Source organism: Ahaetulla prasina, chromosome 6 (assembly GCF_028640845.1).
Source record: "Ahaetulla prasina isolate Xishuangbanna chromosome 6, ASM2864084v1, whole genome shotgun sequence".
In the NCBI taxonomy this organism is placed as follows: domain Eukaryota; kingdom Metazoa; phylum Chordata; class Lepidosauria; order Squamata; family Colubridae; genus Ahaetulla; species Ahaetulla prasina.
The window spans coordinates 51,279,313-51,296,445 of NC_080544.1; the positions used below are offsets into that span (position 1 = coordinate 51,279,313).

The window sequence follows — 17,133 nt, forward strand, 5'->3', positions numbered from 1 at the left end:
TGCCCTGAACTAATGTAGCGCCTCTGTTTTGTGCATGCTTCTCTTTTGACAGTTATGAACATGTTTCTGTCTTTTTTTCACACTCTGTGGCCAGAATAAAGCAAAGTGCTATAATACCAAGGTTGCGCTGATGAAAAAAACCTAAAGAATGTTTGCACTTGTGAATCATGGCAGTTCCTTCAAACAATTTCAGTTCTCAATCACTGCCTTTTCATCTCTCTTTCATTTTAAGAGATCATTTTTAATTCTCATACTATGACAGAAACTAGAGAAAAGAGTTTCTATTAAGGCTTAAAAATCAATCAATCAATATATACACACATACATATAGCACTAGCATTTAAGACATATATAGTGCTTCACAGTGCTTTACAGCCCTCTTTAAGCAGTTTACAGTATTGGCCCCAACAATCTGGCTTCTCATTTTACCGACCTTGAAAGGATGGAAGGCTGAATCAACCTATGCTTTACTTTTGATCTCAAGTTACCAATTTTCTGAGTTTATGATTATGGCTATATTGCTGATAGCTATATATTTTTGGGGATGTGTTATTAGGCAACACTACATACGAAGACTGTGCGAACTATAGGAAAAAGCTGCTCTGCAATCAACAGGAATATGTAGACAGAACCAGTTTTTAAATTATTAATGCAGTAACATGAGCTATTATATAAATGCCAGTTATGCTGATAGAAGAAAACATTATTTATAATGTGTGTCATTAATAAAATACTTTGAGTCTTCATATAAAATTGAGTTCCCAAGTATATTTTGACATTTAGCCACTAGGTAAAAAAGATGTACTGATAAGCTTTAGTAAGTACCGCAATTTTGTATATTGCTTATATCCAGTTATCTAGATAAGTATATAATATATAAACCACAAAATTCTTTTTACAAAAGCATGACAAGAAACAAACCTAAGTAAGGCATAATACTAAGGAATTAATAAATTAGCTTTGATCCAGTTAAATGATTCGTATTAATTAAGAAAACCAAATAAATGTTTTCTAAACACACATGTGCAGAGCTGTTCCAAATCACTGAATTGAAGAGGAAGCATTTGATTTGATGACAAGATTTGGCTTTCTGTTTTAAGTTGAAAATGTAACTATTGATTTCAAATGCTTCTCAGTTCATTGAAAATGGGCATCTATGCATTTAGATCTATGCAAATAAGGGTATGATCAATTCCTATTGGTTTCCAGTAATTTTTCAACTCAATGAACTAAGTGAATTTAATTTAGACTGATACGTTCAAGCACTAGATACACGAATAATCAAACTATGAGATATATGTTTTGATAGTTATTATATTATGTTTTTATATGTTTGATTTTATGGCATTAATTATGTTAATACAGCACAATCAGCAACTCCTACACAGCATATTTAAATATTGCTTTCTTTCCAGTCAAATATTTAGAAAATTTTGTCACATAGATGTTCTAGTTTCAATTAGAAAGAGCTACTACATAATATTTATCAGTATTTCTTTAAAAACTGATTGTTTGCTTTTCAGTGATTATATTTTACTACACTCCTATTAAGTACAGCTGAAATAGATAAACTTAGTAAGTAATTTTTATTATACTTTATGCTTCATGTATAAAAAAAATTATATTTCAATGATAGCATAATAAAAAAAGGTTTAAAAGAGGTGATTAGTCTCATTGGTTTTATATGAGCAGATGTTACATTCTTTTCTTCAACACGGAAGATAGCTAAATTGTTTTGATTCTATATTTATTTGTTTGTTTTTATTGAATTTACGGAATTTACTTCCTATATTTCTGATTAACTAAAGATTGCTGTGTAATTTAATTATTGGTCACAATTTGAGAGCAGCTAACTACAGAGTTATTAGTCTTTCTGTTTATTTAGCATCAAGTTCAGCCTCAATTGGACAAAGTTAAATTGAACTAATTAATCAACAACATATAATTTTAAATAGCATTGCTAGTAACCATTTATATAAATCTACCAGCCTGGATGAAGACAAAGATTTTGCAATAAGGACTGAAAGTTTTTCTTGAAACATGTTTACTTTGTCCTTCTGATTGTCAATCCCTTTGATACTAATCCTTTTGTTGGGGTGGGGATGTTTAAAAAATGTTGTTAGGTAATTAAGAATCATGCACTATTACAATCATAGGATTAGCCAAATTTGAACAGTTTTTTAACAGCAAGAAGTATTCTACTGCTGTCATCCTAAGAGTGGGGCTGATTACATTTTACTACATTCCTATTAAGTACAGTTGAAGTAGATAAACCCAAAAAATGGGGAATATTTTGATACGGGGAAGAACGTCTGCCTATTTTTTTATTAACTGTCAATACTTAGTATTATTGTTTAATAAGACACAGTAAATAATAGATATTTATAATAGATATTTAGATTGAAGCATGTTCTACATAATTTTGTCTCGTTCTATAAGGCTATAATGGTTATTACTGGACCACATTTGTTTCTCTCAGCCACAGGAAACATTAGGGATATGTATTTTTATTGGTGGAATTAAAGCATGGATAATTATCATTATTATTTTTATTTGTGTTAAGGACCACAATCATGTTTGGAACTAAAGAAACAGCTAAGCAGAGCCAAATGGAAAGGTTGACAAGGCCACTACTTCATTCTCTTTCTGAAATCTCTCCTCCTTGCTCTTTCTGAAACATTCTTTCTACTATCTGTTCCATGAAACGTATTAGGTGAGGCTGATCTTATTTGAAGTCTGAACTATTTTCTTGTAGAGTGTTTTTAATATAACATTGAGACCCACGTATGGTCCTAAGTCTGTAGGATACCTGCCTGTTTTAAAGGACAATTTCACTCACTTTTTTAAAAAAAGTATTCTGGTCTTAATCAATTTATATTATATGTGGTTGCATTGATAGCAAACTAAATGTTTTTTAAAAAGAATACAGGTTACCTTAAAAGTAAATAAATAACTGAATTAAATGTTCACTATACATACTATCCCAAATGCTACAGTGAAATTGAATTGCAACCAAATGCTTACTTTCTTAAGAGCTCAGTTAAATGATTTTTGGTGTTCTGATATGTAACAAATACCACATTCCTCTTCATTTTGGAAAACTGCCAGATGATCTCTAGAATGACTAGATTAGCATGGTGAGACATTTTGAAGTTCCCCAGAATGTTTAGCCTCCAAAAATGGTCTGATTTATATAAGCTTTGCTCCTACTATAAATTTGTCAAGATATAAAGCTCTAAAATCTCTATGCATATGTATTACTAGCCTAGTATTCAAAGATAACTCCAGACAGAATATTTATGTCCTAGCTTTAGTCATAAAAAATCTTCAGATTTTTAAACATTTTTACACTATTTCTATCAAATCAAAACAACACTTGAAGAGAAGTATCCAAAAAGATAACTTTTTGACTCATTTTTCATAACATTACATAATAGCATACATGTTCAGTATGATTTAACAAACTGGAAATCTGACATAGTTTTTAAAAGTAGATAACAAGAATAACTGAGGAACATTTTATGGATCAAGATCTATATTTGAAAAACTTTTAAAATATACTAATAAACTAACCAACAAAATATTTATGTTTCCCATATCCCAATCAAAAATTTATCCCATTTTTGGAAGCAAACAATTAACCTGCCACAATTTCACTGATAAAAGTGCTAAGAATAATAACAAATTCATCATACCTGGGCACTGGATAAAAGACCATTCATAATTTTTTTCTTTAGCACAAAGATTGTTGTCAATAACTATTTCAGTAGAATGTGTCCCACTGAACTTCACTGGCCCTCTTGCTGAGCCTTCTACACAATGGCCTTTGCCTGTATTACTGGGATCATTGCACCATCCACATCCTGGATGTTCCAGACACTGGCTGCAAGTCCTCAACCCCGAACAGTTTTGAGCTGTAAATACACAGGATAAAGAAAAATCAGTAAAAGTTGAGTCTGCATAAGAGGATTTATAACTTTCAAGTCTAAACTTTTAAGTTTGAGAAATCAGATTGATATAATTAACTTTATTACCACCATCATATCTAGCTGTTGTATATGTCTATGGCTATAAAAGTAATAAATTGAAGAACTTGTAATAGCACAGAAATGGTGGAGAAATGTACAAAGAAGAACTGGTCAGTACTAAATGCAAACGAATTTCATGTTTTGGTTGAAGCATCTAACTGGTCTACAGTCACTCGTTGTCAAGCAGTTTAACAACATATCACAAAGAGGTGAAATTGCCAGATTGGTGAATATGTGGCAAAACCTAGCTGACAATGAAATATACAGCAAAAGAATAAAAATAACCTAGCATCAATCAACTGCAGGCCAATCAGGATGCAATATAATGCTGGTGAATATCAATGCTGCTGATATTCAATTTTACTCAACCCTGGACTGAATCAGAGATGCTGTTAATTTCTTAGTGATTAGAGGCTGTAAGAGTCTATATAAAAGAAAACAGACATTTACCCAAATAAGATGCAGTCACATTGAGGTTCTCTATCAGTGACAATGTTGCATTTGGATCATCAGGCATAGGTTTGCAATATAAAACTCTTTTTGGAGTCACAAATAGAAAATAGGTAAAGACCATGACTAGATAAGGGTCTTTGCTTAGCTGTAGCCATTAACCATCCAGGAACAAAGGTGATATTTCTCTAGGATGCTTTCCAAATTGGAAGCTGCTCTGTCTTGTGGGCTTAAACCTCCTTATCCAGATTGTAACAACTGTACAACTATAACAGCCTCGAGATAACTAAACAGTGCTTTGATATGACATTTGATGTAAACTTCATCAGTGTAGATCAGGGGTGAAATGTTCCTGGTTCAGACAGGTTCAGCTGATCCGATAGTGATGACGGTCGTTGTTACTTCCTGCTTTTACTTCCAGAGAGCCAGTAGTAAAAAAATGCTTTAAAAGTTTCAAAGATTTACAGCAATGGAGGTGTCTCTCATGTCTGCTGCTCTCTGTTCTAGAACATTATCTTCATTAAGTGGGCAAGGATGGAATGTGGAAATTTATTTTCTTATTGGCTAGACAGAAATACAATTTAAAATATAATTCTTTCTTTATGTTATTGAATTGATAAGCCCTATTAAGTTTATTTAATGTATATCTTTATAGCCCTATCTGAAATGACAACTAAATTAAACAGAGTTCTTCAATTGTCTTTTCTTTAAACACACACAAAAAAAGGGTAGCCTGGATAGGATAGCTATCCAGAAACAAATATTAAATGTTGAAATTTGCAAAAACTGAATTCAAAATGCTTTCTACTGGGGACCCAACGCATTCAAGTTTAATCAAAGAGGAAAGACGCTTTTTCAAAACATGAACAAACAATATTTATGCCTATTCACACTTAGTGGTATCAGCTGCTCAGGACTGATTAGATCATACTAAATATACAAGCTAGTTAGCAATTCCAGAAGCTTCACATCATTTGCCAATTTCCATGATCAGTTTCAATTTTTCTACAATTTAAATGGCTAATAGCAAAAAAAAAAAGGTTAAAAAAATCCTTTGCATATAAATTTGAGAGTGGGGGTGGGAGCAAATTTGTTTAATGATTTTCTGGACTTTGCCAATTTGTCCAAATCCTATTAGGAATATTTGACTACAGCATTTGAGACATACTGGAAAAAAACAAGAAGCTAATAATTTCTAGGTTATGTTCAGCATAGTAATGGTTAACAACACTGGGTTATCCAGGACAGAGCTGAATGTTGCCTAGCAACCAAAATGGAAGATAGACACATTTCAAAAAGTTATCTGTTGAAGAATTTTTATCATTTTTGTACCCTAAATTAAACTAAAATCTTTAAAGGGTTAATTTTAGTCCCTTGCTGTTGTTTTTTTCCAATCAACACTGAATAAAGATTCAAAATGTATGAATTATGTTAAGATTTCTTTAGAAGGATAAGGCTGCTAATGGGTCAAAAAAAAGATGTATACTGATGATATAAAACTCCACAATTCCACCTGACTTTGCTTGAAAATAAAATAAAGGACAATATTAGAGAAACAAATGGATGAGAGAAGCTAATGAATAATGAACCAAATTAGGATATTGTTGCACTGAATCCTACTTTTGAGCTCAACAAAACAAATGTGAAATATGATTGCGCCTCATGTATTATTTGAAATCAGAAAAGGAATAGAAACTTTTTAAACCAAAATGTGAGTTTCTGAGGACAGAATAATGTAACATTCCTTAACGATTTTGGTATTTTTATAACGTTATTGAGAGTAAACTGAATGAGCATATAAATTTTATTAAATAAATAAATAAACAAGTATTTGCCAGTCAGCAAGTAAGCTGTCAAGTACAGATAGTCCTTGACTTACAATAGTTCATTTAGTGACCATTCAAAGTTCCACTGAAAAAAGTGACATGAACCATTTTTCAGCCTCCCCATGATCATGTGATCAAAATTCAGACACTTGGCAACTGACTCATGTTTATGACAACTGCAGTGTTCCAGGTCATGCGACCACCTTTTGCAACTTTCTGACAAGCAAAATCAATAGGGGAAGCCAGATTCATTTTACAACTGTGTTACTAATTTAATTGCAGTGATTCACTTGACAAATGGCAAGAAAGGGGCAAGATTCACTTAGCAACAGAAATTTTGGGTTCAGCTATGGTTGTAAGTTGAAGACTATCTGCATGTATAATTATTTTTCAAAAAATTAAATAAATAAATTAGTTAAGTACAAACCAAATTGCTACAGAATGCAAGTTCCCACTTCAGTTCTATATTTAGAGGCTTGTCTTTTTAAGATGATTTTTTTATTCACCATTATCCTTAGGAGTTTCATACTGTGTCATAACATTATTACTTCTAACAGCTCTAATAGCTTTCAAAAAGAGAACGAAAATCCTATTTATTTTTAGACATTTTAGACATATAAACAAATTATTGAACTGTGCATGATTATCTAAACATATACAGGAAAAAGAATAACTAGTTTAATTTTAGTCAGAAATTAAGCATTTTTATTTTCATTCATATCACCATAAATACTTACGAGAACAAGTGGTAGTTTGCCACTCTAAACACTGGCCATATGGAAAGGAAATGATGTAAGCATTTGAATCAACACATCGTTTTGTGCTGCTACACCACATGCATTCCATGCCACTGCTGGTACAGTTGGAACATGTTGTCCTTAAAGAGCATGGCTTTTTGCAGGGCCGAGCATTTTGATTTGGACTAACTGAAGAAAAAAGAAAATAATTAAAAATGAAATTTCAGTATTTTTGCTGAATTATCATATTTGGATATGTATATGTATATCTTGTCCATTCACCTTATTGACGATTGCAGCATTTTTCCCCTCTAGTACATTATGCAATCACTCCACAAATATAAACTATGTGAGGTTCTGCCATTGTTCGACTCAAATTATTGTTCAACTGATTAGAACCTCTTACAAAATACACTACTATAAACTTCTAAGAGACCTATTATCCATCTCTCACTTTGTCTTAGTGTCCAGCTTTCACAGTCATCTATCATCACTGGGAAGGTCGTTGTTTTTTTTTTACCTTTCTTGTCTTGGTGCTTCTTATCCTTCATAATCTTATAGGAGTTTGTCAAATGCAATTGCAATGAGAAAGCCTTTATATTGATATTGATTAAATCAATTTTCCCGGGATTTCTTTGATCTTCTTAAAAGTGTCTTCCATTTTCTTCTAGCCATGTTTGTCTATCTCATGACATTCTTAACTTATACAACTGTCCTTGTCCTTCTTGATGGATGTTTCCAGTTTGCATTCATTTTTTATGCATCCTTCTTGTTGCCCAAGGCTTTCATCGTCCATCTTTCTCTGGCTATCTTAATACTTATTTTTTTCTAAAGGCCGCTTTTCTAAAAGGAAATATTTTTTCCTCTTTCTATTTTTCTTTGTTTTTGCTTCAGTTTCTGTCATAAATGCATGATATTCATTCATACATTCATTTTACATTTGTGATTCTGTGATTCTCTAGTTTTCTAAAACTAACTTATACAGTGCACAACATTTATTTATACTCGCACTTTCCACCTGGAAACATTCCATCTGACTGGATTGCACTCTACAACTTTTGCTTCATAAAAATCTACATCTATGCTACATTTAATATCTTTATATAAGGCATTTAATTCAAATGTCTGCCAATGTCCTTGTGTAGAATCTACAATTATTTTGCTTGTAGCAGATGTGGAGAATAATTTTCACAAAATTCTATTACTCTGTTGTACAAGGTGCATGATCTGTGAATTTAGTCTAAGATTCCAGTTAAAACCTTCAATGCAATAAGATATATTTTAAAGAAACGTTCTCTGGTATGCTTTGTAATTTAAACAAATGAAATTATTTATTTATTTTATTTATTTATTTTTTCATATTTATATAATACTCATTCTATTCACAATGCAATACTAAAGACATGTAAAGTATTCCACAAGTATATATATCATACAGCCGGCTTTCTTACCAACAGGTTTTTCACAAACAAGGCCATCTGCCTTAGCTGTACAAGGATTTGCTTTTAAACCTGCCACTTCAGCTCTTTCAAGATAGGCACAGAATCCAGAATCATTTGGTTCTCCAGGAAGCCACTGCAATGTTGTATTAGTAAAGGGAGACATATCATCCCATCCCCAGTAGGAGATGTTAATCTTGCGTAGACCCACCCAAGGAGATATTTTCTGTGAAGGAGAATGCAAAAAGGCTATATGAATAATCAAAGATTGATACTTTTATTACATATTACTTGTTACATATTACAGCATGCTAATTATACTTTGCACAACCATCTGAAATTATGTGAAATATATTATAATATCATATCATATTATTAAAATACATTATAATCACAGAAAATCATAATCATATAAAATACATTAACTACAATTATTTAGTGTTGGGTTTTAAGATTAATTCTGGGACTATTTTTTTCTAATTTCAAACTAAGTACATATAGGACTATTTTCCACTTGATAGTTTGTGCTACTGACTAATATAAAACACTTAAATGAATAAATAAAAAACAAAATTGCCACAAATCCTGACAAACACAAGTAAATTTTACAGATAGGTAAAATTCATTTATTTGGGAAGAATTTTTTCTACAAACACTTTAAAGCTGGAGTAGAGACTTAATTTCCCCAAGGGGCCATATGAGAAACTGTGACTGTTGTGGAGGGCCACAGTGTTGCCCACTGATACCGCCCCACCCCAATATTGGTGATGCCCTGCCCCCAGTACTGCACCAATGCTTTGCCCACTCTTGCCACAATGATGTCTTGTCTTTATCTCTAATGCTCTTTCTGTTGCTGATGCCACTGATGTTGCAAGCTGGACTGGGACTGTCCATAGGCTGGATATGGCCTGTAAACTGTAAAATTCCCAGGTCTGCTTTAAAGCATGAGTGCAAAATTGGGTTACATGGTAGACATCTTCTTTGTACTGATCAATTTCTCACTTGTTTATTAAATTTATAAGTCATTTCAATCATCCAAACAACTCAAGGTATGTATGAGACATCAACACAACAAAACAACTAGGATGTCAGCTTTGGAAGCCAGCAGAATGTGACTCACATAAGAAACAAACATATTTATATCTGAGAGTCAGTTATGCATATATGCAGAAAAAAGGGGTTTGAGGAGCTTTTTAACTAAATCTTTTAAAGGGCTTTTAAGGGATGGGAGGGTTAGGTGGGTGAGAGGGGGGGATGTGGGAGGGGGCCAGACCTCGCTAGAGCTCGCGTTATGAAGACAGGTCCAGAGACTGTAGGGGGGTGACTGATGCCCATGGACAAGAGCACTATTCTATCGGCACAGTTTATGGGAGGGGCAGATATGGCGGAAGGCGGGGACCATATCATGTTCGGGGAGCACGCCCACGCTGTTTACAAGCGATCACGTGCTCCGGTCCCGCTGCCTTTTCCCGTTCCCCGAGTGGTCAGATTCCTCAGGGCCGTGACCTTCGGCTGATGTTATGCAATGCCAGGTCCGTCGTTAATAAGGCCCCCCTCATTGCAGATCTGATACAAGAGGGGGGAGCGGACCTGATGGGCATTACGGAGACCTGGTTGGGCACAGAAGGGGGTGTGGCCCTCGTTGAAATGTGTCCACCGGGTTTCCGTGCATTTCATCAGCCAAGGATTCAAGGCAGGGGTGAGGGGGTTGCGGTTATTATTAATGACTGTTTGGAGCCGAGGGAAGTCACTGTCCCGCAGACAGCCGGCTGTGAGTCTCTCTTTGTGCGGTGGGGCCGAGGGGTACAGGTGGGCTTACTGATCATGTACCTGGCTCCCTGCCACGTGACAGCAGCCCTGCCCGAGCTGCTCGATGTGATAGCCGAGTCGGCAGTTGACACCCCCAGGCTTATGGTCTTGGGGGATTTCAATCTGCCATTGGTAGGCGAGACATCGTCGACAGCTCAGGAGTTCAAGGCCTCCATGGCAGCCTTGGACCTGACCCAGTTAGTGAATGGGCCCACACACACTGGGGGACACACGCTGGACTTGATTTTTGTCTCGAGACAGTGGCTGACTGATCTGGATGTGGGTGACTTAGTCATCACTCCCCTGTCATGGACAGATCATTCTCTTCTTCGCCTGGACTTTCAGACCGTAAACCCTCACCGTAGGGAGACGGAGCCAGTTCAGTGGTTCCGTCCCAGGTGCCTGATGGACCCGAGTAGGTTCCTGACGGAGCTTGGGCCGATTCCTAAGGATCTGGCCCACAACTCGGCTTAAGAACTCGTTGCCGCCTGGGAAAGGGCGGCGGCAGGGACTTGGACCACGTTGTGCCTATGCGGCCTCTGACCTGGCGCTGCTCTCGACCGGCACCTTGGTTTACTGAGGAGCTGAGAGAGATGAAATGCCGGAAAAGACGCTTAGAGAGCGCTTGGAGAGCCAGCCGTTCCGAATCTGACCGAACACTAGTGCGATCACATATTCAGGCCTATCTAGCGGCAATAGGGACGGCAAAGCATGAATACTTTTCCGCCCTTATAGCATCGGCAGGTAACCGCCCAGCCGCCCTGTTTAGGGTGACGCGCTCCCTTCTGTTTCAGGGGGCGCGGGAGGACCACTTATAGGGCCGAGCTGAGGAATTTGGAAGTTATCTGCACGATAAAATCGCTCAGATTCAGGACGGGTTGGACACTGATTGGGTGGATCTAGGCGGGATGACGCAGGCATGTCTTGAGAACATTGTTTGGGCTGAGTTTGACTCTGTGACTCCCGATGACATGGACAGGATACTGGGGAGGCTGAATGCCACCACATGTTTATTGGACCCGTGTGTCAGGCCTGGAAACCATACTAGACTTTAGGTTTCCAGACGCTGCCACATTTTTCCCTGAGGGGAAGAAGGGGGGCTGAGGGGTATGGTAACATTCTTCAGGCGGTCAAGGTCGGATGGAGTTCACATCTGCAGGAAGAGTGGCGAGAAGATATTCGAATGAACTGGGAGAACGTGAGACCATGTGACCATCAAAGGGGTCAGGGGGGTGGGACTCTTGGGGTTTGTATAACTGGGAAAAGAATCCGGAAGTTCAGTTTTGGAATTTCACTCATCGTGTGCCAGTTTCCTCATGCTAGTAAAGAACTCTTAAAGATAATGGCTTCTGAGTTTTCTTTATGCAGAAGAGGTTTTTCTGGAACCTTGACATTATTCCAAAACTCCTAATTTTCTTTTGCTAACGGTACCCTCTCCTCCGCTCAGAGGGGGCCCATTAGGGGGGTGCTGGACCCCAGCCTCCGCAACCTCCACAGCGGTGCAAAGACCCAGCGAAGATAGAAGGGCAGCAAGCTGAAAACGTAGAAGTAGCAGAGAAGCTTGAATCTGACAATTTAGTTGAAATCACCTACTTCCCGTCGGAAGATATGACTCCAAAACCCTAAGTGGTAGAGCCTGCTTGTCAGCTTGGAGCACGGCCCAAAGACTCTGATTCATGGGTAAGCTGTCGTTCGGGAGAAAACATTTCCCCAGGGCGGAATGGAGAGCCCCCTCCCTCTTCTCAACCTCACTGGAGGACAGTAAAACCCGGAGAATCGGAAGAGTCACTGGATTTGGACATGAGAAACCCCCTGAAATCCCAGTCCCTATTAGACCTCCCTGAAACATTTGAGTGTTTGGAAGTGAGGCCTCGTATAAGCTCGGCTCACCCACCTCGAGAGCCTTTAGCTCAGCCTAAATTCACCTTCCCTCCCACCAGAGAGGGAGAAATTACTGAAGCTCAAAGCCGTTCCGATGAACGCAGGAGGACCTCCCTTCCCTCCTTCAGACGGCAGGGAGTTCAGGCAGCACCAGGGACTTGGGGGGAATCGCAACTCCCCCCTCCAATTGACTTTTCCCGCCAACAGAGGCCTACGCTGCCTCCAGCTGCTTCTATTCCTCCTGGTTGGGCATTTTATCCTGGACAAGGATGGATCCAATACCAATGGCAACCAGCCAGTTCAGCACCTTTCTTTTCTGGGGGCCCCAGGCCGATATTTGTCCTGGCAGCTGAAGCATTTCAAGGACTTCCTTCTCAGCAACCAGGGGGAATTCCACCCCCCTTCACAACTCAGCAACCAGCTACAACAGCAACAGCAGCCCCCCTTCTTCCCCTTGGGCAGTTTCCAAGTGTCATGCCTTTTGGCCTCCAAGGAGCTCCAGCTGTTTTTATGCAACTAATTAATGAAACCCTGCACCCCCACCTCTACAATGGAGTTCTTGTCTACTTAGATGATATTCTTATCTACACAAACAATATCGAAGAACACATCAAATTGGTCAGACAAGTCCTTAAAAAGCTCCTAGCGGCCAAACTATATGTCAAACTTTCCAAATGCGAATTCCATAAGGAATCCCTAGACTACCTAGGTTACCGGATATCAAACAAAGGTATCGAAATGGACCCAGGAAAAGTAAAAGCAGTGTTGGATTGGCAACCGCCACGCACACGTAAGCAACTTCAAAGTTTCTTGGGATTCGCGAATTTTTACCGCAAATTCATTCCTTCTTTCGCAGAAGTAGCTCTACCATTAACAGAATTGTTAAAAACTGGACCATTACCCGCCAAACCCAAACCTACCCAACCCCTACCTTGGACAATGGACTGCCAACGTTCCTTTGAACACCTGAAACGCCTATTCTCCATGGAACCAATTCTTCAACACCCGGACCCAAATAAACCTTTTGTGGTCCAAGCTGATGCAAGTGATGTAGCATGATGTCTTATTACAACGAAATACCGACAACAATCTAATGCCCTGCGCGTACGTGTCTAAAAAACTGACAGACACTGAACGCAGATGGGCAGTTTGGGAAAAGGAAGCCTTTGCAGTGCGCTGGGCACTCCTCTCCTGGAGACACTTCCTTGAAGGGGGAAAAGAACCATTCGAGGTGTGGACCGACCACAAAAACCTCGAATACTTAAAAACCCCTCGAAAGCTTTCTCCCAAACAAGTTCGATGGGCTCAGTTTTTCAAACGGTTCCATTTCACCCTCAAATACATCCCCGGTGACCAAAATCTCCTGGCTGACGCCCTATCTAGGAAACCATAATTTGACAGCCAACGCGAAGAGGTAATACATGCGATGATTCCCGATAGCGAACCGGCCAGCCAAGCACTTACTCGACCGCATTCACACCGTAGTACTAACATCCCACCAAATAAACTACTAGTGGAATTAAAATCAGCACTCACTGACGATGCTTGGTTTAAAGAAAACTTGCCACACTTCACCTTAAAGGATGGGATACCCTGCAAGGGAACCAAGATTTATGTACCCGTCACTATGCGGCTGCCTATATTACAGAGAAGCCACGACTCTCGCCTAGGAGGTCACTTTGGATTTTTAAAGACTCTCCACTTAGCTAGAAGACAATTCTGGTGGCCAAAAATGAAATCAGATGTTGAAGACTATGTCAGGAGTTGTGCTACCTTTGCCACCATGAAGTCCAGACCAGGGAAACCCCCTGGACTCCTACAACCCGTAGCCGAACCCACCAGACCCTGGGAAGAGATTGCCATGGATTTTATTGTTGAACTCCCATCTAGTGGAGGAAATACACTGATATGGACCGTAGTGGACTTGTTCTCTAAACAGGCCCATTTCACTGCGTGCAACGGGTTGCCATCGGCGAGAAAATTAGCAAAGCTCTTCATCAAACACATCTACAGACTGCATGGAGTTCCTAAAAGGATAATATCCGACAGGGGTGTTCAATTCACAGCCAAGTTATGGAGGGAGTTCCTACGGTCCACTGGGTCGTCTCAAGGACTTAGTTCTGGGTTCCATCTGGAGACCAATGGAGCGACTGAAAAATTGAACTCGATGGTGGAACAATACATACGGTGTTATGTAAATTACCAACAAGAAAACTGGTCAGATTTGTTACTATTTGCAGAAGTCTCATATAATAATGCTGTACACAGCAGCACGGGGTTAACCCCTTTTCAAGTAACCTCTGGCATGGACTTCGTTCCAATGCCTGAACTCCCTGTGCAACCCCCCACTTCCGTTTCCCTAACGGACTGGATGAATTCGTTAAAAAAAGGTTGGGAAAATACAAAAAAGGCCTTAGCTGTAACAGCTCGGAATTACAAAGCCCAAGCTGACAGACACCGTTCCCTTCAACCCCCTTTTCGCATTGGAGATAAAGTCTTTTTATCTACGAAGTATCTGAGGTTGAGAATACCCAGCAGGAAATTCGGTCCAAAATGTTTGGGTCCTTTCCCCATTGTAAAAATTATTAATCCCGTTACCGTCCAACTCAAGCTCCCTCGAATATTGGGGAAAGTACACCCAGCTTATTAAAACCTGCTAGACAGTCTGGTCTGAGACCTCAACCTACCGCTCCCCCACCACCCTTGATAATCCAAGGTGAAACCCACTATGAAATCAAGAAAATCCTTGACTCTAGACTATACAGAGGTCAATTACAATATTTAGTCCACTGGAAGGGATATCCATTATCTGAATCTACTTGGGTCAAAAGTTGGAAAGTAAATGCAGACAATTTGATTAAACAATTTCACGACACTTTCCCTGACAATCCTAAAAAACCTCTTGGAGAGGGGAGGGGGGTAGAAGGGAAGTGTAGACCATTGACACTCTTCTTTATCAACTCTTTGTTTTCTTTCCTAGGATATAGCTTCTTTTCCAAGGGGGGACGCCTGTCAGGCCTGGAAATCATACTAGACTTTAGGTTTCCAGATGCTGCCACATTTTTCCCTGAGGGGAAGAAGGGGGGCTGAGGGGTATGGTAACATTCTTCAGGCGGTCAAGGTCGGATGGTGTTCACATCTGCAGGAAGAGTGGCGAGAAGATATTCGAATGAACTGGGAGAACGTGGGACCATGTGACCATCAAAGGGGTCAGGGGGGTGGGACTTTTGGGGTTTGTATAACTGGGAAAAGAATCCGGAAGTTCAGTTTTGGAATTTCACTCATCGTGTGCCAGTTTCCTCATGCTAGTAAAGAACTCTTAAAGACAATGACTTCTGAGTTTTCTTTATGCAGAAGAGGTTTTTCTGGAACCTTGACACCGTGTCCCTCCTGCTGGTACTGGCCACCCAGGAGGTTACACGAGGCTGGCTCCAGAGAATTACCAGCGCTTCTCTGATGGAGGGAGTCTTCCCTGCCGCCTTGAAAGAGGCGGTGGTGAGGCCCCTCCTCAAGAAGCTCTCCCTGGACCCAGCTATTTTGGTTAATTATCATCCGGTCTCCAACCTCCGCTTTCTGGCGAAGGTTGTTGAGAGTATGGTGGCTTGGCAGCTCCCCCGGTATCTGGAGGAAACTGTTTATCTAGACCCGTGCCAGTCCGGCTTCAGGCCTGGGTACAGCACAGAGACAACTTTGGTCGCGTTGGTTGATGATCTCTAGAGGGCACAGGACAGAGGTTGCATCGACCATGGTATCTTGCAGCAATGGTTGGGGGGTTTGGCAGTGGGAGGCACCGTTTTATGGTGGTTCTCCTCCTACCTCTCCAACCGTTCACAGACGGTGTTGACAGGAGGGCAGAGATCGACCGCTAGGCAACTCACGTGTGGGGTGCTGCAGGGGTCGATTCTCTCACCCCTCCTGTTCAACATTTATATGAAGCCGCTGGGAGAGGTCATTCGTGGTTTTGGGGTGAGTTGTCAGCTGTATGCCGACGACACTCAGGTGTACATCTCCACCCCGAACCACCCCAACAAATCCATCGATGTGATGACTCGGTGTCTTGAAGCCGTTCGGGTCTGGATGGGGACGAACAGGCTCCGACTCAACCCATCCAAGACAGAGTGGCTGTGGATGCCGGCAGCCCTGCACAGTCAGCTTACCCCATTGCTGACTGTGGGGGGTGAATCGTTGGCCCTCAGGGAATCAGTGCACAATTTAGGCATTCTCCTGGACGTACGGCTGTCTTTAGAAGACCATTTGACGGCCGTCGCCAGGGGAGCTTTTTATCAGGTTCGCCTGATTCGCCAATTGCGCCCTTTCCTGGACCGGGACTCGTTATGCACAGTCACTCATGCCCTCGTCACTTCCCGCCTGGATTACTGCAATGCTCTCTACATGGGGTTCCCCTTGAAGAGCATCTGGAGGCTCCAACTGGTACAGAATGCGGCCGCGCGGGGGATTGAGGAAGCTCCTTGTAGCTCCCATGTAACACCTCTCCTGCGCGGGCTGCATTGGTTGCTGGTGGTCTTCCGGGTGCGCTTCAAGGTGTTGGTTATCACCTTTAAAGCGCCCCATGGCATCGGACCAGGATATTTATGGGACCGCCTGCTGCCGCCAGTTCCCTCCATTGTCCGGTGCGTCGAGTGTGCTCTCACAGGGAGGGCCTCCTTAGGGTGCCGTCAGCCAATCAATGTCGGCTGGCGGCCCCCAGGGGAAGAGCGTTCTCTGTGTGGGCCCCGGCTCTGTGGAATGAGCTGCCGGTGGGAGTCTGTCTTCTCCCTGATCTTTGGACCTTTAAACGCGAGCTCAAGACTTTCTTTTTTCACCAAGCGGGGCTGGCCTGATTGATTGATTTTAATAATTGGGGATTTTAGCGGGTTTTTAACAGGGGTTTTATCTTTGTATTTTTATCTAATAGTTTTAAGTATACAGCAGTTTAATTAGATTTTTAATTTTGTTATGGTAT

The 17,133-nt window shown here is 40.3% G+C and overlaps 1 protein-coding gene across 3 annotated transcripts in view; it reads right to left on the reverse strand.

Annotated features, from left to right (window-relative positions):
* ATRNL1 (attractin like 1) overlaps positions 1-17,133 on the reverse strand; it is a 618,957-nt gene that overhangs the window by 465,164 nt on the left and 136,660 nt on the right. For all 3 annotated transcript variants that reach the window (XM_058187058.1, XM_058187059.1, XM_058187060.1), the window contains exons 16-18: positions 8,493-8,706; positions 7,042-7,230; positions 3,696-3,914 (exon numbers count right to left, since the gene is read on the reverse strand). In XM_058187058.1, coding sequence (XP_058043041.1) covers positions 3,696-3,914; positions 7,042-7,230; positions 8,493-8,706 — 622 coding nt within the window. The remainder of the gene's footprint in view (positions 1-3,695; positions 3,915-7,041; positions 7,231-8,492; positions 8,707-17,133) is intronic.